At 48.6% G+C, this 26,136-nt stretch overlaps 1 protein-coding gene across 2 annotated transcripts in view; it reads left to right on the plus strand.

Annotated features, from left to right (window-relative positions):
* Positions 1–26,136, plus strand: part of SFXN5 (sideroflexin 5) — an 85,049-nt gene that overhangs the window by 16,440 nt on the left and 42,473 nt on the right. Inside the window, exons 3-9 of one of the 2 annotated variants that reach the window (XM_032187329.1) lie at positions 392–469; positions 15,373–15,399; positions 16,190–16,244; positions 17,994–18,019; positions 22,621–22,674; positions 24,017–24,073; positions 24,986–25,051. In XM_032187329.1, the coding sequence (XP_032043220.1) occupies positions 392–469; positions 15,373–15,399; positions 16,190–16,244; positions 17,994–18,019; positions 22,621–22,674; positions 24,017–24,073; positions 24,986–25,051 (363 nt within the window). The remainder of the gene's footprint in view (positions 1–391; positions 470–15,372; positions 15,400–16,189; positions 16,245–17,993; positions 18,020–22,620; positions 22,675–24,016; positions 24,074–24,985; positions 25,052–26,136) is intronic. The other variant, XM_032187331.1, reaches the window with a different exon arrangement.

The raw sequence follows: 26,136 nt of genomic DNA on the forward strand, positions 1-26,136 counted from the left end.
AGCTAGGGTAAAGTGGACACGTTAGGGCATAATGTAAAATAACCCATCCATCTTCTGCCTTCAAGTGAGACCTCATTCTGCTCCGAGACTTATCAGGTCTCAGTGAAGACCGTCAGGTTTGTATGATGCCCTCTGCAGAGGCATTGCAAAGGGGACTTCTTATATTTTCTCTATTTTCTCCTTTTTCCTTTTTTTTTTTCCCTCTTCCTCTATGCTACATATATGGTTAGATATCAAGGCTGTGCCAACCAATGAAGCAAATGTCCACGCATCTCTTCTCTTTTATATCATGTGTAAATCTATGAAAGGACCCATCATAAAGTGTTTTTATGAAAGGAGATAGGATTTTATAACTCGAGTCTGTTGCAACCCATGCTTCTTGTGCTTGCAGAGTCGCCTGAAGGAAGCTGTGCAGCTGCTGGAGGATTACAAGCATGGGACTTTGCCCCCGGGAGTCACCAACAAAGAGGTGAGAGGAAAAAGCCTTTCTTATGTTTCTACTGCTTCGTGTAGCCTGAAAATGGGCGAACGAGGTGGTGCTTCAAGCTACTGCTGCAGAATGATTTGGGTGTTTCCACTGGAAAAATCCCATTTTGGCTCTCTTGAGCTGATTGCTGCCTGCTCCGGTGGTTCTTCGGGTCCTTTGCGGCTCAGCTGCCAGCATGTTGGAGTGAATTTGGGTCGTTTGGGTGTAAATGTTGCTGAACAGAAAGGACAGCAAGGGGTCTGCAAAATGAGCATACAAAAATTGTAGTTAGAACAAGTCAAATTTTGGGCTTTCCGACTTGCACGATTGTTGACTACCTTTGGCCAACGCTACTGCTTCCCTTCCCCTTGCAAAATGGGCTTGCAGAATTAAAGAAAAAAAAATAGATAAATGTAGTTTTCATTTTAAATGAGGGAAAGCTCGTGGTCAGGTTTGTAGGTTCTTGCGCCCGCAGCGTTGATGCATCAGCACTTTCTCCTTCTGTGCTCCTGTTGGTTGTGATAATTACCATTTCTTCACTGGAATAACTTGTTTGGGCTATGCATAACCCTGTGGATATCCTCACGTTGTAGGTTATACGTTCAGTTGGGACAGAGGCGTGGGTTAGACTTGCTCAAGCTGCAAAAACCGCGCTGGTGCAAAGATGTTAGCCTGGTTTAGATGGCTGCTGAGAAAAGGGTCGTTTTTGGTAAAACCTGGTTCTGCTTTGGGACAGAGGGATGGGTTGGGTGATCACTCCATGACCACGTCAGTCCTATTTTCTGAACATTTATCAAATCTTTATGAACACGTAGAACTTGTGAAAGCACGGGTAAGTATTGCAGAGGAGCCAGACCCCTTTCTGAGCCTTTTTTCTTGCAAATGCAGGTATTTTATATCTCATAATCTTTTCCTTATTCATCCACGTGTGCACACCTGAGCACAGCACCAAGCCAGGGGCTTTATTGCAGTGTGTGTTTGTGCATCTAGCACAAAAACCTTGAGCCCTACGTTGTGTAGTGTAACACAGAGCTGCACGGACTGGCAGGCAGGAGCTGTACGAAGCAGCCGTGGCAAAAGACCCGTGCACCTCCCGTGCAGACAGTGATGGAAACGGTGCTGTGCTCCTGTCCCACAGCTCAAATAACCCCTTTATTTCTTCTCATGCTCATGTGTAATAGCTTATTCTCACGAAAGACGACTGTAGCAGATAAATGAAAAAAGAAAAAAGACATTTGAATTCATTCTGAATCATCTCTACGTATGCGGTAGGTGCTGTTTTGGGGAAAAGGCATGGCTTGAACAAAAAATAAACAGGAGATATCCCCTCCCTGTGCAGTGTGTGGCACAAGGCATCGCTCTCCTGGCCTTTGGATAGCACTGCCTGCATTCACCCGTAATCTGATGGTAAGAAAAAAGCAACCAGGACTGAGGGAAGCAGCAAAGCAAAGAATGATGCAGCAGCAGATGACTCAGTTCCCATCTGCCTCCAGGCAGATGAAGTGAAGTCATTTGCTGAGGCAAACCGCGCAGACTTTTGACCTACATTTTGGGTCTGCGTAGTGACAAGCCCAGAGTTCATTCAGAACTGCACCGAGGGAGAGCAAGCAGAAGCCTCACGTTTCTTGTTTCCTTCAATCAGGGCAGCGCAAGCAGGAGGCGAAGCTTATTATGCAAGCCGGAGGGTTTCAAGTGGAAAATAAAGGTGTGGGGCAGAGGAGGAAAGAGAAAATGATGCCAGAAATGTCTTTCCTAGACAAATGTTAGCACAGCAGTTGAAAAAAAATAATATTTTTTGTAGTAAAATCTCGACACGGTTTGCTTTGATCGCGGTGTTGATTGTATTGGAGAGGTTTAAGGAGCTTCTGCTGACTGGGATAAAGTAGCTCTCCCAAGAGGAGCCTGGCACAGGATTGCAGCATGTGCTTGTTGCTGTGTTTTAATGTTCTTTGCAGCGTTAATTAAAGAAAACCTCACGGAAAGGTGAGCAAGGCGTGGGTAGATCCCAGTGAGGCTGAGAAACTGGACTGTGCGCTTCTGGTGTCGAAACCCCTCCGACAGGGGTCAGCTGGAAGGACCTGAAGGGGATGAGGGCTTGGTGTGGCTTTCAGGCTCTGCTGCTCCTCTGGGCACACCCGAAAAACCTCAGCCCTGCGTGTCTGAGTGCTCTTCTCCTCCTCAGCACGCTTTCGGGTGGCTTGAACAAGCTACTTGCATGCGAAAGCAAGGGAAAATCCTCAAAATCTGGCTGTAGGTCATCGTTGGTGAGACAATAATTGTAGCTAAAGGGGTGGAATATCTCCCTCCTCTCGAGCAGAGCCACCAGTTTGGAAATAAACCCTTCCTGGAGGCACCCGCTGGTTTCTATCTCAGAGGCTGGAGGGGAGCTGGAAGCGTGCCGGTGCTGAGCTGAGTAGGAGAGTGCCAGATATACACAGCTGGACGAGTCTCATTAATTCCTGGTGCCTTTGCAGAACACACCATGTGCTGGCTGATCGCTCCGGGGGAGGGGAAACACCTCGCTTGCATGGATTTCACCCCAGATTTCCCCCTTGGGAACCAAAGGTGCTTGGAGAGTCCTATTTTGCTTTCAAGCTCAATTCTACCATTTCTGTGGCTTCTCCGTGTAGCACAAGCTGCAGGATGGGCTCGGGCATCAGGGCATTAAGAGCTATTCCAGGCTGATTTGGGAAATTAGCCCATTTTGTGATGGGTGGCTCATGTCCATGAGCTGAGGTTGGAATAAAAGAGGGAGCCACCTGGTTTTACATGACCAGGTAGGTCTCGCACACCTCTGGGGCACTGGTGGAGTTGCCACGAGAGGTAACTCAATTCTTTTGACTGAAAGGTTATTTAGTTAGTTATTCAAACCCTTTTGGACTGAACAGAGCTAGTCACCTGGTGTTTGTTGGAGGCAGGGAGAACGTACTTGGGTACCTGCTTGGCTCACCTAACGTCGTGATGTGGTTGCGTCTGATGGATGCTGATTCCCAATTTTAGGTGCACGGTCAAAAAGGCTGGGCAGAAATTCACGAGAAGCTCGAGAGAGGATCTTTATCTTCTTTACTAACTTTATCTTCTTTGTTTAAGAGCTCATCTCTGGATTTTGGTTGCTGGAGCCCCTTAGAAGTGGAATCTCTACCCTTATAATGCGCTCTGCGTGCACGGACTGGGTAGACGAGGTGTCCAAATAGGCTGCTGGGCTTCACAATCACCATTAAAATCATAATCACCTTGGGAGCCTTTAAGATAAGGCTTTGGGCTGAGTTTTCATGTATTAGCTTCCTGAACAACCCAGCAGCCCCCCTTGAATATCAGCTTTGAGATGGAGAAGACGAGTTGTTTTGACAGAGCCGCTTCGCTAATCTCCCGACTGATCCGCTTCGGTGGTGCGGCGCGTTTGACAGTGTTCAAACTCCTTTTTTTTTCCCCCTCATTCAGAAACTCATGGTTCTCAGGGAGGATGGCAGGCAGTAGCTGAAAGCATAACAACAGCTCAGCACAATCCCTATTGCTCGCTGAAATGGTTTTACTGCATGAGGAATGGAAAATGTAGAAGCCTAAAGCTATGTAACGCCAAGCGTCTCCTCAACGCGTATCTTCTTGACAGGGCTCTTGTAGGACTAGGCTTTCTCTTCGGCACTTCCAGAGCAGGTTTTTCAAAATGAGCTGAAGTGGAACATTTATGGACCATCTACAGGGGAAAAAAAATCCCCGAAGAGCCATAATCTGACTTTGCTCCACTTCCCCGTGGCCATCTCTAAGCCAGATTCCAGACGAAACGCGGCTTTGCTCCAGTTCTCCGTGAAGGCACCACCACTCCCAGCTCAGCTGCTTCCAGGTCAGATCCCAGATCCCAGGGTCCCAGATCCCAGGATCCCAGAGCCACCCGAGCAGGGTGCTCAGCCCCACGTCCCGTTGGCTGCTGAGCTCTCCAAGGAGGAGCCCCCCGAGCTCTCTGGGCAGCCTAAAATCCCGCAGCTCTTGCGCTCCCTCTTGAACTGGAGTGATTTCACCCCTCGGGAACGTGACCATTAACTCAGGGTGGTAAAAACCTATTTCTCGGGCATCATTAGCAAAAATGAAGAATCAATGTCTGAACTGTCGATAGCTGCCAGACTGCTGATGGCTTTTTATTGAGGGAAAACAGAGCTTTTCTTCCATATTAGAAAAACGTTCCTTAAAAAGTGACTTTTGCCCTGGCTGCTCTCTGCTATGCCCTCAGCAGAACGGAGGCTGAGTAGCTGTCTGATGATTATTTAGTCAGTGCTGGGTACTTGGGCAAGAAGACACGCTGCAAACTCCTCCTCCTCAGCTCAGCTTATTTACCCAACTTTTTCTCTGATCGCTTGACAGCCGGGCTTGGTTTTCCTTAGCTAGGTGGCTGGGTTCTAACTTCTGCTTATTAAAATCCCATCAACCAAAACCATTCTGAGTAGTGGCAATACCCCACGCTGTAATTAAGCCTCCTCCCTGACAGGCTCTTATGACTTCATGCTTTTTCTCTTAAAAACATATATATTTTTGGTAATGCCACCATTTGGAGTGTATTTCTGTTCTTTTGGTCGTTTGGGTTAGATATTTCATCCAGATGGTGAGAACTGTAAAACATGCAGGGAGAACAAATTCCCTGGAGGCTTTGGGGAGGTTTGGTCTTCTGCTGGGGGGTTTGGGAGTGCTGCGTGGCTCTGTGTTGGATGTTTGGATCCCAAGTGTTTGATGGAAGAGGCAGCTGTTCCTCGTACCGGAATGAGAACCTTCCAATACGAAGAATTCTTCTGTCTAGAAATCAAAAATCCTGCTCGGAAAACTTCAGGAGTACTCACGGGTTTAGTAAATTTCTGTTTTTTTTTTTTTTTTTGGTTCTGTTTGGCAGCCACGTGTATCAATGCCTTTTGTTCAGCTCCTTCTGCAGGGGTCAGGAGCGCTGGGAGGGCTGGCACGTCCCCGCTGCTGCCCCCTGCTAGCCCACTTCTCCTCCTTCGGATGGGACCAGCTGAGAAAGCAGTAGGATCCACAAAGAGGGCAAGAAAGGAGGTTTGTGGGCTTTGTGTTAAGGGGAGAAACCACTTCAGTTGTCCTGCCTTGCCCAGCCTGTAGGTACCGCTGTGTCAGTGCTCTCCTCTCGGGGTTTCTTCATCCCCCCGCGACGTTCTCCAGCGCTTGGTGCTCCTCGTTAGGTGAGCTCTCATTACACTTGAGTGACCTTTTGAGCCTGCTTTCCTTACAGCCCGGAGGGAGCAGGATGTGTTAAGAGGCCGCTGCTGCAAGCTGGTTTCGGTGCTGCTTTCCACCAGCAGCTGACGGGGCTGGCAGGATCCGGCCCCTCGCACGGAGCTCCGGTGGCTGGTGCGATCTGCGAGTGGGTAGGTGAAAATGACACACACAAGTGCACCAGGAGCCAATTTGCAGCAGAAGGTATAGACTGTAACATATCCAATTCTAAACAGGGCAGGCAATTCCCCCAACTGCCTCCTGGAGGGAATCTCCGCTGGAGTAAAAAGGTTTCATTGGAGGGAGCGCTCTCTCCTCTAAAAACAGTGGCTGTCAAATATCAGCCCGATAAACACGGGTGAAGAGCCACCGAGCTTAAAAGGGGGACGTTTTCTCCAGCCCAGGAGCGTCGGTGCTGAGGTTTATCCTCAAAACCAAAAGGCTGTACCAACTGCAGGCATAATGATGTGGCTTTTGTCCTTTATCCTCAGGCTTCTTTCGCTAATTTGTAGGATTGCATCTGTGTCCTCTGTGTGTGTGAGTCCCTTTCCCAACCTGTCCAACAGACCAGCACAGATTGGAAGAACAGATTGATGCTGGCATGTCAGCAGTGGTAAAAGTTAAGAGAGGCAGCACTCGGCGGCTATCAGAGAAAGAGGGATTTAAATCATGCCTGGTTTATGACACAGCTGCTTTTCACTGCGTGCTGATCGCACTTGGTGCTGGGGGAAGGAGCACAGTGAAGCCCTGGGAAGGGTTGGCAAACACGGGCTGTGGGCAAAGGTGTTCTGGCACAGCAGAGCACCAGCTGCAGGTCTGCATCAGTGCTGGGGAGATTTTCTTACGAGCTGCTTCTGCTCGTTTCTTCTCGCTTTCTCCCCAGAATGCCCTATCCTTTCGTTTTCATTGCTAAAATTCCCTGCAATAGCGTCTATGCTTGAGATACTCTGCTAGCAAGCCCAGCAAAACGAGTCCTTTCTGTTGTGCACTGAGCCCTGAGGTCTCTTCTGCCTTTAAATTGGTGCAGAAAGAGCTGCCGAGCTGCTTCAAAGTCTGTGCTCCCGCAGGTCAGTATTTGGTGTGATACCAGGCTGGGTCCAGCTAGGATCAGAGCCCTGATTTGCCCCATTTGTAGTCACGTAGCACTCTGCCCTAAAAACCTGTGTTAACCAGAAGCTAGAATCCAGTCTGAGAGATACAGCGACAAAGATTTGCCATCCTCCTCCACCTCCCCGTGTCCCTTTGGTCCTGGTCTGCGGCTGCGCCCCAGCTTTTCCCCTTGGTCCTGCCAGCAGAGAGAGGCAAAGAGCCACAGAAGAGCGCCGTGCCAGCAGGAGCCTCGGAGGGTGCTGCTTGTGCAAGGAACCAGGGCTCCCAAGTGCGAGCGGTGCTTCTTTCCTGCAAGATCTTCATTTGTTTCCCGTCAGCACAGCACCCATAAGAGGTTGAAAAACTCGTGCCATTAATTAACGCAGCCCTTGTGCTGCTGCTCGTCTCGTGGAGATGACTTTATCTTTCACTGCCCCCCCCCCAGCAGAGGCAGCACCTATTGAATTTCTTGTTCCCTGAACTTTATCCGCAAACTGCTACGGGTTTGTTCTGTGCCCAGAATATTGCAAGGGAAAGTGCGATGCCATGGCAGCGTGAGCTGCTCTGAGGCAGCACTGCCATGTCTCTGCCTCCTCTCCTCCTGGCCATGTGTTCCCACCTCCTTGCTCGCTTGCACTGGCACAGCTGGTTCAGAGAGCTGATCTTAATAAAAACTAAAGCTCCCTTCCCCCCCCCACACCCTCCCAAAATGCTTCATTTGGCGAGTTGAGCAGCTCCCAATGTTTTCTGTCTGCTCTGCGTGAATGCTGTGTGCCTAGAAGAGGGAGGCACGGAGGGGCTGTGGGTGCCACTACCACGCATCAGCTCCAGCTGCTGGGGGTCAGGCAAGCCTGTGATGGAGGTAGGACACGGATCTGAGTTTCTTAAGACCAGAATTAAACATCCTGAGCTCTGGATCGTTTGCTACAAATCCTCGTAGCTCTGAGACACCAGATATTTAGATTTTGATCCATCCACACCTTCCTCTTTGTCTGCCATCAGATCACGGGCTGATTTGGGGGGACCTCAGGACATAGGTCCCTAGATTTGCTGCAGGAAACCTCCTTGTTCATTTATGCATATGTTTATTTATGCAGACACGTTAAGATGCATAAAAATATATTTGTTAGAAATGAAGATAACAGCGAGACAGCAATATTACGTGATTTTTACCCTTAGCAACTCTGGTCTGAAAGCTTCAGCATAAAGGGGTAGTTCAGAGGGGGAAAAAAAAAACAACAAACTACCCCAAACTGAATGATCTGTAGTGAGAGGAAAGATGCAGCTTTCTGAAATGGTCCCTTGGAGACAGACACTCGCTATTCTCCAGCCAGCCCCTTCCTGCGAGCGTTGGCGGAGCATGAACTGTGGTGTGTCAGTTGTGACTTCTCACTCCTCAGCCTTTCCAAATGCAGCTTTGGCAACTTGCTGTTTTGAAACTGTTTCATTTCTTCCCCATTAGTATCAGTGAAGTGAAAAGAGGCTCACCAGCTTAATGGGCATATATTTATTACTGTGTTCTTCCCTCAATCATGTTAGCAGCGGGAAGAGCTGCTCACGCTGTCCCAGACCCAGCAGAGAACAATGAATCTATCAGAGGCTAAACAGCATCCCTTTTGCAGAATAATAGCTTTTCTTAACAGTGTTGATGAAGAGCGAAGAGGTCCATTTGCAGTAAACTGTACTTTTTTTTCCCCTCTGGTCTCTTGCAGGATACAATAAAGCGCAGATAGATCAGCTGCCCTGCTGCTCCTTGTCTCTGCGAGCGAGCAGCCTGCTCGGTGCTCCAAGGACAGGGCTTGGACCTTCTCTTTTCTGCAGTCTAAATGTTCTCTGTGGCCTGGTTTAAGCTGGCTCAAACATTTAGGGCATCATTTTCAGACTATCCGAGGGCAGCAGGCACCTGGGGAGCTCGTGCTGGAGGTTAATGCCCATTAAATAAACTGTTGTAAATTCTACCCCTGATGCTCTTACGCAGTTGCAAGCTGGCTTTGCTTCGTCTCATCATTTGAGGATTAGGAGAGTTTATCTCAATTCACATCTAGATTACAAATCAGATTAGATTTGCAAGCTCCATATGGCCAAACTAAGCTGAAACGAATCTGATATCGAGCAACCTAGCTGCATTAGCAAGCCTGCTTCCCAAAGCTGTGCTTTAAACCATGTAATGGCATCCAAGTCCTTCCCCACCCCTGGTGTAAGCGATGCTTTTCTGTGAGTGCTGCTTCTTCTGTTTAAATCTTTCCAGTAGAATGCTGTAAGGATTAATTAGTTAATGTTTATCGAGTGCTGCAAAGCTGCAAAGTGTTATTTAAGTGCTATCTTTTTTTATCGGTTAGGACTCGATTCTGTTTCCACCTACACTGGGTTTGTATCTGTGTAAATCTGTGTATTTCGTGGGAATTGCTCACGGTTTCCGATCCGGTTCCCAATGCCTGTGGTGCAGGCAGGTGTCTCAGCCTCAACTCCTGCATTTTCTCCAAGGTTTTGTGGCTCTGCAGACGGGCAGCAGCTCCTGGCGTTGGGACTTATCGGTGCTTAGGATGGGGAAAGAGATTTCTAGTGACATCCAAGGGTGGTAGCTTCTGGTGCCTCTTTTTGCTGATTTATTTCAGTGCCAGGTGCAGGAAATGTGCTGATACACGTTGTGATTTATCCGTGTGTAGATACACTTTGTGATTTATCCCATGCATGTGCTATTTGAGCTTTGTCCCCTTAAAGCTAAAACCTTCCTAAGGTAAATACAGTCAGGAGCGGGGCCTTGAAGGGTCCCTTGGTGAGAGTTCCTCTTGAAGAGCAAGTGCAGGCAGTGGGTTATGTTATTCTGTTTTTTCATGTTTATTAATAAAGACAGACTTCAGATTGCCATAAATCTTAGCACCAGCACCAGGTTTGCAGACATTTCAGCCACGTCAAAAGCAGAGCCAAAAGGTCTGGGATTCCAGCACCATAAACGCGTACATTTACAGCCCTAACCGAGTGCTTGGGCTGGAGATGGTGCTGTGCGTTTGTCTCTGTGTAAAATATCACTTTGCAAGAAGTGGGAATGTGGGTTTTAGGACTGGAGCTGGAGAGAAGTGGGAGAAAGCCATGCAAAGCGTGAGTGATTGCTCTCATGGGAAAGGGAGTAGGGGTGGGGAGCAGAATGGAGCCGCACAGGTTTTAGCAAGAGGTGCTGCACCCAACTGCCTCAGCTTTGGCACCGGTGTTTGGGTTAATGAAATACTGAAAATAGGTGTTTCCTTTCTTTTAACAGCAGAGAGGTTCTGGGGATGCATTCTGGAATGGACTGACCACCATAAATGCTTTTAATAATTAGGAAGGCAATAGGAAAAAATGTGGTGCTGGAAACAAGGATGATGTGTTGGAGAGTGCAATGCAGCGGGCACTTGGGAGGTCTCCATCTGTAACAAAAACTTAAGAAAACAATAAAATCTGTCAGTATCTTAGTGAAATACAAGGGAAATGATGTCAGTGAGAGCACCTCTTGTTTAGCACGGACCTCATATTTCAGAGAGTGGGGCTTCAGTGGTGGGGCCGTGGGTGGCTGTTCCTCTCCAGCTGTACGTGCTACAGACGTGACTTTCTTCCCAAAAGCACTGCAAGAAGCAGTGGAAATGGGAGCAGCAGAAGCAAATGGAAATGTCCCACAGCACCGCTGGCCAAAAGGCTTGTGCAAGTTTACCAGTGTGTTCAGCCTTGCAGGGAAGGTTAAGATGAGCAAACCCTGCTGACCTCGTACTGGAGCTGCTGGTGAGCGATCCTGTCTCAAACTGGTGGCCCTGCTGAAAGACTGGATCTGCTCGGTTATATTTGTGGGAAATCTGTTTGGAAAAGCTGTAGCAATGAAGCCTGGGTTTTCTAAACGTTATAACCTAAAATCTCCAGCTTTTGTCAGGCTCCCGCTGGAATCCAAAAGGTGCTGTATTTTTGCAAGCCGTTCTGATGTTGGTACAAGCTGCAGGTGCTTGGTGCTTCGGGGTGTTTTACATTTTGGGCCAATCTGAGCTGGAAGTCATCGTGTAGGGTCCATCCTGAAGTCAGTGGAGGGAAGCAAGCCCTGCTGGGGATGAGAGGAGCTGCCCGATTTCTGCCTGCTGACATAAAGAGCATCCAAAGGATGTGCTGCAGGAAATTTTTAGGATGTTGTAGATGTCTGTTAGAGGGGATGAGTCTCACCCCTGGCATCTTATTCTGACCATATGACTACCAGTTAAGGGATGTAGGATGAAGGGAAATTTACTCAGTCACTACTACCAGTAACACGATGCCCAACCCAGGTCTTTGGACTGAACTATTCCTCAGTGAACTCTGCATGTACAGTAAGTTAGGCCTTTTGAACCATAATTTCTTTTTTTCCCCCTGGTTTCTTGTCATTTAAACAATTGGGATCGGTAAAAATCACCTCTGGTTTTGGAGGCTGTCCCTCACATCAAGGCAGCTCGCTCTAGTTCAGCTTTGCTGCATCACATGTTTTGGTCCCGACGCCCAATATTTGGAATTCAGCGTGGGACGGATAATCTGAGCTTCACTTTAATAAAATCTGCAGCTCCAGGAGTGTGAAATTTCTGGCACTTTGTGACGGGGGTGCCAGCTCCAGCCCGTTAACCTCGTTAAAATGAGACCCTGTGGGTGCAGACAGGGCCTGACGGAGGGATGCAAGCTTCCCTGCTGGAGCAAAGCAGGACCAGTGGATTTGAGAGGGAGCTCTGCCTCTGCCCAAGGGACAAAACAACCCTTTTCAGAGGAATTCTTCTACTTTGCCTTCTCTGGGGAAATCCTGCAAGGTGCAGTGAGTGAAGCTGCAGTTTAACGCAGGTAGGCCGCTTTGTTTTGCGGCCCTTAGGCCGCTGTGGTTTCCCTGGCACATAGGCCCATCGAACTCCTCATTAGCTCTTCGAAAATAGCTGTGCCTTGTCATGAAAGTGTGATTAATCGGGAAGGGATTTTTTTTTTCTGCATAGGGTTACTGCTGACATGGCATTGCTCTAGGATTTCAGATCGCTGGCTGCCTACTGCCACGCTGTGCAGCTGAAGGAGGGGAGCGTCGGAGCAGCTTCTGCGGGTTCCTGGCACAAATCTCACAATCTCACGGACTGCAGGGAGGCCTTTCTGGCAGCACAGTGGTGGTGTGGACCTTTTGGAGCCCTCCTGACCTCAGCCTGTGGGGTCCGAGCTCGCAGAGGAGCAGTTGGACAAGGTCCAGCCTCGGGCAGAGGTGGCCGCTCGTTTTAGCAGTGCTGGAGCCTGCTGCCATTGAGGGTGAACAGTTTGCAAACACAGCTTTCTGACCTAAGTGAAACTTGCACTGTAGAGAGGGGAAAAAAAATCCTGTCTTTCAGTCCAGGACCGTGAAATTTCCCTGCTTTTGATAAGAAGATAGTTAATTTCTTAATAGCTGGTACCCTGCGTGCTGTTTTTGTAGTGGCAGGTGTTAGCTAATAGATTTGGGCTGGCTATAGTCTTTAAATAAATACTTTTTTGAAAGCTGTGTCTAAGCTGCGATTTTGGTGCTAAGTAAGGAATGCTAATGAACGTCCTGTCAACCAAGGACCACATCTCTTCCCCAAGAGTTGTTCCCCTCTTTATTTCCTTTCCGCAGCTTTGGATCTCTTCGGGTCATGGCAGTCTTTGATGCCCTTCCTTCAACCCCACAAGCACAAAACATTTCTGTGTAACTGAGCTCAGTTCCTGAGTTCATGCCTTTTAAAGCTGTAGGTGGTGAACAAAGAGGTGTGAATCCCTTCCTTGAAAAATGACAGAAAAAGCAGAACCCTGGGAAGGATGGATGCAAGCCTCGTCCGTAAGTTCAGGATCCTAAAATTCTGGTGCTGGGAATGTTTTTGTGAATGGTCCCGGAGTTCTTCATAGCCATAAAGGATGTCTCCATGAAGCAGAAGCTAATTCATCCTGCTGGCAGCTTCCACTGGCCACAGGCTGGAGCAATTTGTCCTTTGCTGCCTGCTCCAACTCTCCTACACCCTCATCCTTGGGGTTTTTGGTGTAAATCCGTGTGTGAGCAGGTTTGTTTCTTGCCTCTGAATTAGAAAGGTGGCAAAATCCCTGTGTAGCTTTGAGTCAGTAATATAGACTAAGATGTAAAGGAGGAACATCTGCTAGAGGAGACCCACCCTGTGCAGGCTATATTTAGAGATGATGGACCCAATTCTGACATAAACTGAGCAGAAATCTGGAGCTGTTCCACCTGCTCCCGTGAAGATGCTGTGGATTCATGCTGGTGTAAATGAGCTCAAAACCTGGCTGCTTCTCGAAGATGGCCGGAGAGAGCGTGAATGAAATCCCCAGCAAAACCAGAGCCTTGCTCTCAGAAACGAGCTCCCCAGCTGGCAAGACTCCTTGGAGTACTGGAGCTATTGAAAGATGCTGCAGGCAGAAAATGAATTAGAGGATAAAGAAGTGAAAATGAGCTGGCAGAATCTTTAGGTGACTCATCAGGTGCATCTTGTAAAGTCTCTTTCTGAGAAGTAATGAAATCACATGTTCTAACAATATTTGCACTGCAGCAGGAAAATGCATAAATATTGGGATCAATTAATGAAATTAGATAACTTGACCAAAAAAGCCATAGCGCTGGCTCAGAAACCATCCCTCTTCCTTTTTGCTGGTCTTGGTGCTTGCAGTCGGAGAGGAAAATCTTGTGGCTTGGTTTCACAGCTCGGATGCACGAGACCTGAGCAGCCCCAGGATGGCTGGGACCCCCTGAGCAGGCACCTGCAGCGTGCTCGTCCCCTAAAAACCCTCGAAAACCCTCGAGCTGGTGGGTGACACGTAGGGGAAAAGCCCTGGTGATGCCTTGGGACGTGGCCTCCCACTCTTTGGATTTTGGGGTTAAAGAGGGCAGATCCAGCTGTGTGCCTGCCAAGCGCAATGATTACCTCATTGCGTTTTCATCTGTAAAATGAAGAATAGCGATTTTTTCCTCAAAAAGGGAGGTTTTCCCCAGGAAAGAGCCCCGGGGATGCGTGCATCAGCCCGTGACATTTAGCTGCTCCAGTAACTCATCACACGCGGTGGCGTTGGGCACGGAGTTCCAGCTCTGGAGTGAGAGCTGGATTTGGAGCGAAATCAGTGGATTTGGAGCTGGTATCAGTGGGTCAACTTGTGCCGTGTAAAGCCAAATAATTACCTGACTCCAGCAGCATTTCCGTGGCTTCTTATCTGGGGAAGGAGCGAGTCGGTGTTTAGGTGAAGGGGAACGGCAGAGCTGTGCTTAATTTATGCTGTAATGATAATGAAATCCAAGTGTGAGTGCCTGGACTGCAGAATGAGCCCGCGGCGCTCGGGTAGGTAAGCTGGTGGGTAGTCAGACAAACACGAGCTCTCCGAGTGAAAAGAGCTATCACTATCTTCGGATTTATCAACAGCAAGAGCAGAAATCATCAGGTTAGCCTACCCTGGGTTTGGCACCCGTACAACTGTTGTTGGAATAATTTGTCTGCTTTCTGGCGGCCTCGATTCAAGAGGATGTTGACAAATTGGAAAGATGTAAAAGAGCCACGAGGGTGGCTAAGAGATTGGCAAATGTGCCTTGCCAAGGAAACAGCCAGTCTCCTGGCTCTGCCGTTTTCTTTTTTTTTTTTTTTTTTTTTTTCTTGAAGCGAAGGTTGCAGGGGGGATTTAGCAGCTCTGAGTACCTGTGCGAAGAACAAAAATAGACGGCTCTGAAGGCTGTCAGACAGAGGTGCAGCACAGGCTGGTGGCTGGGAGACAAAGCCAGACCTTAGCTGCAAAGGTAGAACAGTTTTTTATTAGCAAAGGCAATTTAACTCTTGGGAGTCGCGTTTTATTTGTCTGTCTCTAGAAATGTATACATCAAAATGGAGATTTTTATTTTTTTTTCCACATTTATCATTTGCATTTAAGCCGTGCAGAGCGTGCCAGGTGTCTCTTGGTCCCCTTCTCATCAGCTGGATCCGCATCTCCTGTCCAGCTTCTGTTATTTCTCCTGTATTTCTTCTGTTATTTCTCGTGGATCTCTGCTGTCCGAGCCAGATTTTGGGGTGTTTTGTGGCTGCTGACTTGCAATCAGTAAATAACAGTAGGCACCCGCGAGAGCATTAAATGAGATTTTTTCCCCTTTAGAAGTATTTTTCTGCAAAAGCGTTTCCCTTGTAAAAAAAAAATAAAAATATAAAACTCGTGTTGGCTTGCTCTGAATCCAGAGCTTATGTGAAGAGATGCTTGGTTTTATTTCCCCGCATTGCTTCCTCCACCTTTGTTCCCCGGCAAGCTCTGGTTTCCGCAGGAAGCTCCTTCAGGGGAGGGCTGGGCTAAATTTACCTTGGGATCCACGCACAGCAGAGTTTCAAAGATAATTCCTGAGCTGTAAAGCTCATGGTTGTTCTTTCTCATCATTCAGTATACGAAAGAATAACTTCTCTGCCTGATATCCTGCTGGCCACATGAACTGGAAGGAGCTGGGTCTGTGTAAAAGCTTTAAATCTGAGTGTGAGGTCCGGGAGGATGCAGAAAATGAACGCAGCAGCTGCACGATGAATATTTGGGGGTTGGCGTGAGCCTCGGGACGGGGAAAGCTCTCGCTGCTGCTTTTCTCAATGTCACTTTCTCTTTTGTTTTTCTAGCTGTGGGCCGCTCAAAAAATAAAGCAGGTAATGCTCTTTTTTTTAATTATATTTCCTTCCCGTTGCTGCTTTTTCCCTTTTTGCTGAGTGATGCTGTCCTCTCTCCGTCGGTGACTCTGCCAGTTGCTGTTCTGCCTTGCCACAGACATGTAAATGCAGCGAGCACTGTTTGCCACCCAAGAGTCTGAATTTTTTTTTTCTTTTTTTTTTTTGTGCTTTGTATTTATATATTTTGATGTCTTCATTTTCTCCTCCCTGTCTTGTCAAGAGATTTCTTGTCTCCAGCCTTTCAGAAATAGTTTGGCAGCTCTTCGGTGAGGCTCATGGCTGCGTGGCGCCTCCCTCCGCCGCGCTCCCGGCTCATGGAAGGACGGGGGCTTTCGTCCCCTGCCTCTTAATGCAGCCTTCATGTAAATTTTTTATTTAAAAAAAAAAAAAAAAGGCAAGTGGGCCAGGTGAGCTTTGTTGTTGGTCATCAGGAGACCAAAATTAGGGTTTCCGTGGAGGCTGGGCTGCCCATGGCACACGAGGATTTTGTTTGGGTGACCCTCACGATGCCCACCATGCCAGCAGGCTTTGCTCCAAGCCCGGACGCATTCTGAAGCAACATTTCTGTATTTGAAACGAAATTATTTCCTTATCAATTCATAGTTTATGCTAAATTACTTAAGGAGATGGGAAGGCAGCAGCAGGAGGAGGCCTCGGGACAGTGGGTGCCTCCAGCAGAGCCACGGGCACAGCGAGGCTGGCGGCATCCTCAGCAGCTCACCTGTGGTTTCTGTTCCTTCACCGTGGCTGTTTGCTGACTGTTTTGCAGGCCATCATCCACCCCGACACAAACGAGACCATCTTCATGCCTTTCAGAATGTCAGGTAGAGTATAGCCCAACCAGGCACTCATTAATTTCACTGGGATTTGGTACAAAATGCTATCGTTTTCCCCTCTGGTTTTGCAGTGCATCTTGCATGTGTTTAGCTAGGACCAGAAAATAACCCAAATGCCTAAATCCCGTAGAAATCAAGGTGAGTTAGGATCCTAAATACCCACATGAGATCTAATGCTCAGAGTTTTCCTCTCCTTAGCAGGTTCATGTCCTTTCTAGCATCCACCCTGTAGTGTCATTTTATTTTTGCAACGCTGAAGCTTGCTGCCCAGCCAGCAGCGTGGTGTTTTACCCTCCAGGATCGAGCAGGGTGAGCCCTGTTTCTCCATGTGCACAACAAAACAGAGCATTTCAGGTGGAAGGGACCCACAAATACCTCCGAGACCAACTTCCCAACCGCTGCATGGCTGCCAAAAAGTTAAAGCATATTTATGGGGGCAGCATCCAAACGCCTCAAACACCGACAGGCGCTGGGCACAGCCACCCCTCTAGGAAGCCTGTGCCAGTGCTTGACCACCCTCATGGTTAAGAAATTTTTCCTAATACCCAGTCTGATCCTCCCCTGGTGCGGCTTCTATTTTTAAAAATAAACACTGAAAACTAAATGTACGCAATAGCTGCACCAGCGGGAAGCCCGGGAAGGATCAGCTGTGTTTGTTCCTGGCTTAGGCGGCTGCTTAATCATTAAATCCTCACCTCCTCCTTCCCCTTTTGGGGTGTCTCTTTGCAGCACTCGGATCTGCAGCTACTTCTGCTGTGTGCTGGGGTCACTGCTCGCAGGAGGGTGCGGGTGCACCTTGGTCCTTTTTGGTCCTTTCCCAAAGGGACGGAGAGCATCCTCCTTAATAGCACCTGCTCCGTATTTCCGAGGGGAAAAATACTGGGGCTGATGGGTTTTGAGGAGATGTGCAGGGAAGAAAAGCCAGGACCCACTCCTCTGCTGCCTTGTTTTCTGTACTTTTGGAAAAATCTTTCATCCACTCAGGTCGTTGCCCTTCCTGACTTAAGTTGGACCCGTGAGGCTCAATTCAGTGATGTTGGGGAAATGCTGAGACCTTCTGGTGGAATTCATAGAGATAAATTATATTTAGCACAAAAACTGGCAGTCCTAGCAGGGGAAAAACGTGAAGCGTTTGATTTTTGTGGTGCTCAACGAGATTTGGGGTGAAGCCTTCTCCGTAACAGAGAGCTTTAACTTCTACCTATGATTAAAATTGCCCAGATCTCCTCCACTCCTGAGCGTGTAAATGTGCTTTCTTCAGGGTCTTTATACCCTGTTCCTTTTTCAAGAGACCCAGAAAACTTCCCTGCTGGGAAGTTGTTATCAGAGAGAAAGGAGAGGGAGGACCCACCATGGTCCTGCTTCTGAACGTGCATTGGCCCCCCTGAAGTGCTCACACCAAGTGCTGGCACGTACAGGGTAAGTTTTAGGGTCTAGATGAGGCTTTATAAGTTTCAGGGAAACTCTTAGACCGCGACCCAAGAAAAAAAAAAAGAGGATGGGAAGAATTAGAAAGCACCTGGGGTCTGCTCGTGTTGATGCTCGCTGCTGACATCTCCGTGCCCGCGGTGGCGCGGGCTGGTAGACGCGAGAGCAGGCTGCCGTGCCAGGTGTGACTTGTACCCTAAAATGGTAGAGCTGCTAGATTTCTGAGGTGTGATGTTTTTCCAGCCCCAAACCACCTATTAAAATGCATGCCTCTCTCTTTTTGTCGTTTTTTTTTTTTTTTTTTAATAGGTTACATTCCCTTCGGAACGCCCATCGTAAGTACTTGAGCAGCCCTCCCCGCTTTGCTTGCGAGTAACAGGAAATGCATTTTTTAGCACCCGCACACAATTCCCTGAACTCTGCCGTGCTGCCTCGCCCCAGCTTCACACCTTTCCCCTCGCACGCTCACGAGGGCTTGGTGCTGCAAAACGTGCCCCGTGGCCACAGCTCGGGCTCCTTCTCTACCTCCCACCGCTCCTGCTTGTCTCCAGCTCCGTGCTTCCCTTTTGGAAAGGGAAGACCAGGATGAGCTCATTGCCTGCAACTTCTGCAACTCCGTGGATTCATCTTTGGAGGCGTTGTGGGTTTTTTTTTGTTGTTGTTTTGATTTTTTTTTTCCTTTCCCCCATTATTATTTGCATGTTTTTGCAAGTCGCTTCCCGGCCCTGAGAAATGCGGGGAGCTGCAGCGCGGCGAGGCCGGCGCCGTGTCTCCTCGTCTCGATTAATTAAAGCTGCCAGTGCTTTACGTGGGGTTACTGCTGAGGGCGTTTGTGGTTGGTACTTGTTATTGAGAAATCTTTAAGCGTTTGGGTGCTCTTGACAGCCAGAACGGAGATAATCCTCTGCTCCTCCTGCTGAAACCCCAGCTCATCTTCAGAGCCGTAGCTATTAATTAACCTCCTCTTGTGAACGGGCCAGCTGGGGCGCAGAGTTTTGCCCCAAACCACCCAAATTGATGCCAGAAGGCTGAACGAACGAAGCCTGCTCTGGGCAGCCTCCAGCTCTTCTCCCAGCCTACGAGGTCAAGTGCATTAAAACAGTCGAAGGAGCGAAATCTGCTAAATTTCCTCTTCCTAAACCCAGGGGACGGTGGCATGAAGCTCTCTGAAAGGCAGCGATCCCTCCCCGACCGGTGGTAGCAGGGTGGCTGGAAGCTGGAGGCAGAGCCCAGCCCTGCTGGTACTATTTGTTGTCGTGCGTAACGTCGCGGCGGTAACTTTGTAGGGGGCATTTTGAAAGAAAAGGTTAAACAAAAATGAGTTAACGATCAAATTGACAATGAAATCGGCCCCAATCCAGAGCTGTCAGAGGAGCCGAGAGCTGTCAGATGAGCCCAATTTCGCTAGCTGTAAAGGATAAACTGGAACCTCTTGTCATTTAAAAAAAAAAAAAAAAAAAAAAAAAAAAAAAGGAAAAAAAGAAAACCAAACGTTTCAAATGTTAAAATTAAAATGTAACATTTATGCCAATCGATCTGTGAAATTTAGTGACAAAATTGGCAGCCTGCTCTAGCATAAAAACAGTTTGAGTCTTGCATTTAGCATAGGGGGATGGGATTTCCTCAAGAGAGGCTCGGTGTGCCTGCGGCGAGCTCTCGCGTGGGATCTGCGCCGGTGAAGCCGTGGTGCCGTGCTGCTGCTCCAGGGCTACCTGCCCTGCTGTGTTGGGGTCACTTAAACCACCCCAAAACCAGAACGGGATCGGGTTCTTCATTACCAGGCTCGATACGCAGCGCAGCCTCTTTCCGTGGGGGTTTTGTCCTCCCCACCCTATAGCTAATGCAAAATAATTCCGTACGGTTCAGCTCGTTGTGGGAGAGATTAAGGTCTGGCCAAAAATCATCGCTTCTCTTCTGGCTTCAGCAGCCCTGACGCCTCCAAATCCCGTGGCTCTGTGTTCTCTGCCCGTATCGGTCCCCTGGGCAGAGGGACCCGGCTCAGAGAGCTGCCATCGTTGGTTTTTTTTTTTATGGCCTCTGTCCTTTCGTGGCTCAGCCCCTGAAGGGCTGCGAGGGCACGGCGGGACTGGAGCGAGCAGGACGAGGTATTTGTAAGGACCACTTTGTCTCTGCCCACCTGGATTTCAGCCCACGAGGCACAAAACCAAGCAGCTCACATTATTTGTCTTCACTTCAGGGGTGCGACGTGCCAGCGGTCACAGCAGGGCAGCTGCTGGGCACCCTTTTACTCTCCCTGTGTTTCCCCCCACCTTGGTTTGGGTTCGCAGCCCAGGAGGAGGCATTCACCCAAGGAAGAGGCTCTTCTGCGCTTAGGAAACCCAGCCCGGGACCCTTGGGGCACATCGTTTCCCCCAGCCATTTAAAACCAGAGCAGAACCCTTCGTTTTTTCTCTCTTTTTGCCTTTTTGAAGTGCCAGCACAGCCGGCCCCTTGGCCAGGTTCGCGTTTTTTGGCTGCTCTCCGACAGCTCCCGGCCCAGCACCCGGCTCCAGCGCCTGCGGTTCCAAACAACCCCGGCCCCAAAAAGCCTGAAGGAATTTGCAACCCAGCTCCTTTGTCCTCTGAGAGGCAGACGGGAGGCTCGGGAGGCCTCGCTGCCACTTGGAAACTCTTGGAGAAGTCCCACGTGTCCATCGCAGGCGCCTGACGAGGAGGCAGGGCACGGGGCTCGATTTTGGGAGCCTGAAACCAAACGTGCAAAGAGCCAGCAGACCTCCAGGATGCGCCTGCAGCCCTGGCTTGGCAGCCACAGAGGGCTGTTCACACCTGATAGGCAATTAAATTTTGTAGTCGGTACTTTTCTGGTGTTTAGAACCTTTTTTTTTTTTTTTTTCCCCCTGTATATTTTGTTTTCCTTCTTAGTTATTTTTTCCCCTGACAGTAATTAAAAGTGAAACTGTACATTTCTTGACAGACTCTTGCACATATGGAGAGTTTGCATTTAAACGTGCCTCTTTCAGTCATACAGATTTTGGGTGCGCTCTTTATTTATTTATTTTCCCTTCCCTTCTCTTCCTCTCGCTCCCAGCCTCCGGCTGACAATGCGGGAGCCGCTGGCCGCCTTCCCTCTCCTCCGAAGCCTCATTAACCCGACGACTTTTGGGGCGAGCATCGGTCCCGGGGCCGAGGAGGTTCAGCCCCTGTTGGATTCGCTCGGCTCCGACCGGCGGCTCCGTAATTAAGGACGAGATCCCCAGCTCGAACGGGAGCAGCAAATTAGTGGCAACTCGCACGGCTTGGCCTTCAGCCAGCCCACCGAGGAACGGCAACTTCCAGAAAGGCTGGAGGAGGAAAAGCTGGAGGAGGAGGAGGAGGAGGAGGGAGGCAAGAAGATGTAAATGAAATCGGGCCTCCCAACCCTGGTAGCCTTTGGTTTGTTGTTGTTTTTCTTTCATGTTGGTTAATGTAGAAGTCGCCTCCTCTTCAATTGCTGCTGCTGTAGATGTGCAGAGGCAGCTCGAGCTCGTCCCGCTGCTCCCCGTGCCACGACAGGGAAGTTTTCTGTCTTCTGGGCTCCTCCAGGAGCAAACCTAAAGAAAACGGTGCCGAAGACGGAGAGTGAGTGACCTCGGAGCCGTCTTGCCCAGGTTTGTGGATGCCTCGGAGGTGTTTGAGCATCCTGAAAGTCAACGCGTTTGGAGCTGAAAGGAGCCGTTCGGTCTTCAGACCCTTCACAAAGCTGCAAGTGTGGTTTTGTACCGTGAAGACCATCGTCAGAAGCTGTTGGGCAAGGCTCAAGAAGGGAGAAAACGATGGTGTTAGGAAGAATCACTTCTTGGCTCTTTGTTACCCAAGGACTCACCTTCTTGTCCCTCTTGGTTGGGTTCCTTGCTGGGAGCCCTTCAGCTTTCATTTTCCTCTTCCTCCTCTTCTTCTTTCCTCTCCTTCAGCTTCGTAGACTCGAAGAGGAAAAGTTGGCGTCAGAGGAGGTAGGAAGGAGCCTGGCAGCCCCGCGCTGTCTGTTCGAGGTGGGATGTGCCCGTACGGTATTTTGAGACATCTCCGGGCTGCTCCCAGGACCATATGGGCAGCGCACACGTGGCTGCGCTCAGATGCTGCTCCGGGTGACTTCCCAAAGCCTGCGGCACCTCGCGTCGCAATCACAAAATCATCTGGGTTGGAAGAGGCCTCGCCAGATGTGCGGGGCCAGGCTGCCTCGAGCCGTCGTCAGCCGCAGCTCGGAGCCCAGGCAGGAGTTTTCGCAGCTCCCCAGCATGCCACATCAACAATTCCCTTCTCTTCAAACAAAATTCAGGGCTCCCAAACAGGAGCACATGTGCTTCCAGGTGGCACTCCTGTCTTCAGATGTTCAGCTCTCATCCCTTCCCTGTGCTTGAAACAGAGAATGTGCCAAAGGAAAATAGAAAAAAAAAAAAAAAAAAAAGGAAAAAAAAAACCTTGACTGCCAATACTAGCAATTTTGAACTCTTGTATTCCTGCAACTTTTGGGTTGTACTCCAAAAATGCTTGGATAAAATCAATCGTTTACTTTTAGTGAACTCATCTTTGGACATTTCGTGCTGCCAGGCTCTTAGAGGTGTGTTGCAAGCAATTAATTGAAGTCGTAGAGCTTTCAGCAGCAGCTGTGTTACCCAGCTTCCCCACTGGAAAATTGAGAGATGATGGGCTGAAGGGGAAAAGACAGGGCAGTGTCCTAAATCCATTCCCTTTTAGCCTTTATCACTTTTTTTTTTTTATGGAATGGGCACTTTTAGAAGAACTGGAGGCATGGCTCTGTTCCCTCACCTAATTGCTCTTGGTTTGTACTCTGGCCACTCACCATGAAATGAATTCATAAATGAAGGCAACTTCTTAAAGTCGATAAAAATACATGTGCTGCTTTCGTGCTTACCAGAGCACCAACAACCCCAAACCAACCATAATTTTACTAACATGAAAATCTCTTCTCTTGCAGGTTGTTGGTCTTCTCCTACCCAACCAGACGCTGGCATCCACTGTTTTTTGGCAGGTAACGCTTGTCTGCTTCCATGCACGGGATGGGTGGAGAGTGTAATGAAAGGGAAAGCAGCCTCTGGCTTTGTTAAGAGGAAGGTGATGAGGCTGGATGTGATCACAGAAGGGTTTGGCAGCTCTGGAGTGGGCTGTGAGCAAAGGGTTGGGTCTGCTTTGTCATGCCCATGGAGATGAAACTAAGTGTAAGGGGAGGAAGTGTGCACATGAATGAGTTATAACCACAGTAAACGCCCCAATTAAGTAATATTTCAGCACTAACTGGAAAAAAAAATAATCTTATTTTCATTTTTAGTTGCAAATGCCTTTTTATTATCTAGTGTAACCGCCAGTAGAGAATTACACAGCTAGGAAATGTCAAAACATAACAGGATCTGCCTCGGATGTCAGAAAGACTGCACAACTGGGAATATGTAGGTGCATCCCAGCAACTCATGATTTGGTGCATTTAGCTCTGAGTTCATGTCTCTGGAAGGCAATTTGCCTTCTTGGCTTTAGACTAGGAAGACGGAAAGAGTTGACTTTGGGTAGGTTGGCGATCTGGAGACAGCTACTGCAAGGTGTCTTGAAACTGGCTCAGGTTGGGAGCTCCTGCTCCCCCATCTGTCTGCAGCTGGTCCAAAAGCAGTCAGGGGAAGCCTTCAGCTTTAAAAGGAGGGGGGATCCTTTTAAAACTAGACAGAATATTTCCAACACAAAATCGAAACAAGCCCACTCGAGAGGGAGGTGACAGCAGGCCAGCCGGTGAGTGTAGTGTGCCTGAGACACCGGGGTTTCATGGACGGGTCTCAACTCTTCCAGCTCGTAGCCTGCTGGACCCAGTATCAAACCAGATAGCCCCAAATTGTATTGATGTTTTGGAGGTCCTTCCTTGAATTTCTTCTTTTCTTGCTTCAGTAATATCACAAGCATCAAACTCCTGAGCCGGAGAGCATCCATGCTTCTCTCCCACTATTTTTTGCAAGGGTTTCAGGTCAAAGTCATGCCCAGCACAGCCCCACGCTGACACTGCCCAAGGCTTTAGGTGAAGATCATGCCTTTTAGCTTCTAAATTGCTCCGTACCACGATCTTGAAATTTGTTTTCAGATCTAGTTGTTTAGTTTCGGGAACCAGAGCTTGTGCACGTGCTTCTGTATGGGAGCAGAGCTGGTGAAAACTGCGTGCGTTGGTTTTTCTGTCTCACTTTGAAGGGCATCAGACCAGCACTGGTGCGTGCACAAGCCTTCGAAAAGATGTGGCAAGTCCCAGGCAGGCCCAAACGAAGACGTCGCTCCCGTGTTCGTAGATCTTATTTTTGTGAAGTTATATTTATCTCTTTCTCTTTTTGTTTCCCCTTCAGTGGTTGAATCAGAGCCACAATGCATGCGTCAACTATGCAAACCGCAACGCGACAAAGGTGAGGAGACCCAACATATGCAGCGCGTGCTGCACGTTAGCTCTGTTTTGACACGGAAACATAAGTCTTGTCTCTTTGCTGTTAATAGAAACTGCGGAGTAGGCACTGTGACGAATTTATAGATTGCCCATTCTCCTGAATACACACTTCCATTTTAAACTTCAGCTCTAAATGGCAGGAGGATCTCAAAGGCACTCGAGGCTCACGAGCGATGCTCAACGCCTTCGTGCTTAATATATAGTCTTAACTGGTATGAAATGGTTTAATTCGATATGTAAAGGAACACAAAGGGAGATGATGTCTATTTGGGTGTTTGGATAGCAAAAGAAGGGGCCATGATCACATTTTTGTGTCGTAAGGGCTTCCTACATGTCCCTAGCAGCGCTCCCATGAATGGTGCTGTGGACGTGGTGGTGGCGTTCCTGCTCTCTTCCTGTTACTGCAATGTCGATCATCTCTTGTTGGGATGTGAAACATCAAGACAAGAAGCTAAAATGGAAGGAATCCAACTCACTGAGATAACATTTCGAGGACAAATATTTTATGCAGAGAGTTTGGGGTTCACCACTAGTGATTAGAATGCCAATTTATTCTTCTTTTTTCTTTTTTTTTCCTTTTTTTTTTTTTGTTTTACCATTTGTTGAATTCCATTCACATACTTTCTTTGAGCTGCTGCTATTATAATTTTCTGATGCCAATTAATTTTCCGTTCCCTTTACCCTTGCTCATGAGGTCAGAATGTTCCTTGCTTTTGCCGCTGCTAGACGACAGACCATGTGTCACCGAACAATATGACAAAACGAAACCTGTCTCTGGTTTAAAACAAATACAAAAAAAAAATCAAGAGCTTGGTTGTATTTTAATAACCAGAAGTTTGTTTATTGAAAATATGTTTTGTTTTTCTTTCCAAAGCCTTCTCCGACGTCCAAGTTCATCCAGGGCTACTTGGGAGCTGTCATAAGTGCTGTCTCAATAGCAGTGGGTAACGCTTTGTATCTGTATCTTTCCCTACTCGTAACTGCTCCCTTACAGTAGTACTGCAGTGCTTGTGAGATGTTTCTTTGAATTGCCAAGCATGTTTATATTTTAATTGACAGAATTCAGTCCAAATAACAAGAAAATATTTTAACCGTGAGATGTCCCTGTCCGTGCATGCCCAAACTTTTCAGCAGAAGGAGACTTCTACCAGTGATTGCTTCCAGCATGTCCTGCTCTGTGCTCTGCCTGTGTCCCAGCACCATGCCTTTGCTGCTGGGTGACTCAAATTATCCACGTGTGTGCATTAAATTCTGGTGAATGAGCCTAGTCTAAGTCAAAATGCCAGCCTGAGTGACCCTGAGGCTGCAGGGTGGCAGTGTGAGAGCTGCTGTGCTGAGCTTTTTGGAGGTGGTCCCCTGGGGGCTCTGCACCTTGAGCTAAAGGAGCAGCAGTGCTCCAAGTGACGTCTTTTACCCGCGGGCAGCGTTGAAGCTGGAGCCTGGTGTTGGAGTCACAGCTAAAGTAATCTGCAGTAGAGGAGCTTTTAAATGATAACGTTGCTAAAATCCTGCTCTGGGGGCGTCATCGTCAGAATTGCGGTGTGATGCTCCGGGACCACGAGGTCACATCTTTGGCAGCTAATTCCCAAGGAGGCAGGTGCATTTTTAGGAGCAACTTCAACAAGTTCTTTCCTTCAGTGGCTTTTCATATAAGCCTCTGAAGTGTATGGTTGTGTTTCCTGCTGGAACATTAAAGATCCCATGGCAAGCTTTTAGTTCACCCCCCTCCTTCTCCAGGCGTTCTTTCCCAAAAAAACTGAGCCATGGGAAGAGTCATCACTCAGCCTGCTCACCACCCTGCTTGTAGCCAGGCTCCCTAATTCATCCTGGGGAAGAGGCTGCATGGGCTTGTTCAGATTTCTTTACAAGGTGCAGTTCGTAAAGTCACAGAGCCATAAAGTGGCTTGGGTTGGAGGGGACCTCAGAGCCCCCCCAGCACCGTGCCATGGGCAGGGCCCCCTGCCCCCAGCCCCGGTTGCCCCCAGCCCCATCCAGCCTGGCCTCGGGCACAGCCAGGGATGGGGA

The sequence above is a fragment of the Aythya fuligula genome, chromosome 4 (assembly GCF_009819795.1).
Source record: "Aythya fuligula isolate bAytFul2 chromosome 4, bAytFul2.pri, whole genome shotgun sequence".
Taxonomy (NCBI): Eukaryota; Metazoa; Chordata; class Aves; order Anseriformes; family Anatidae; genus Aythya; species Aythya fuligula.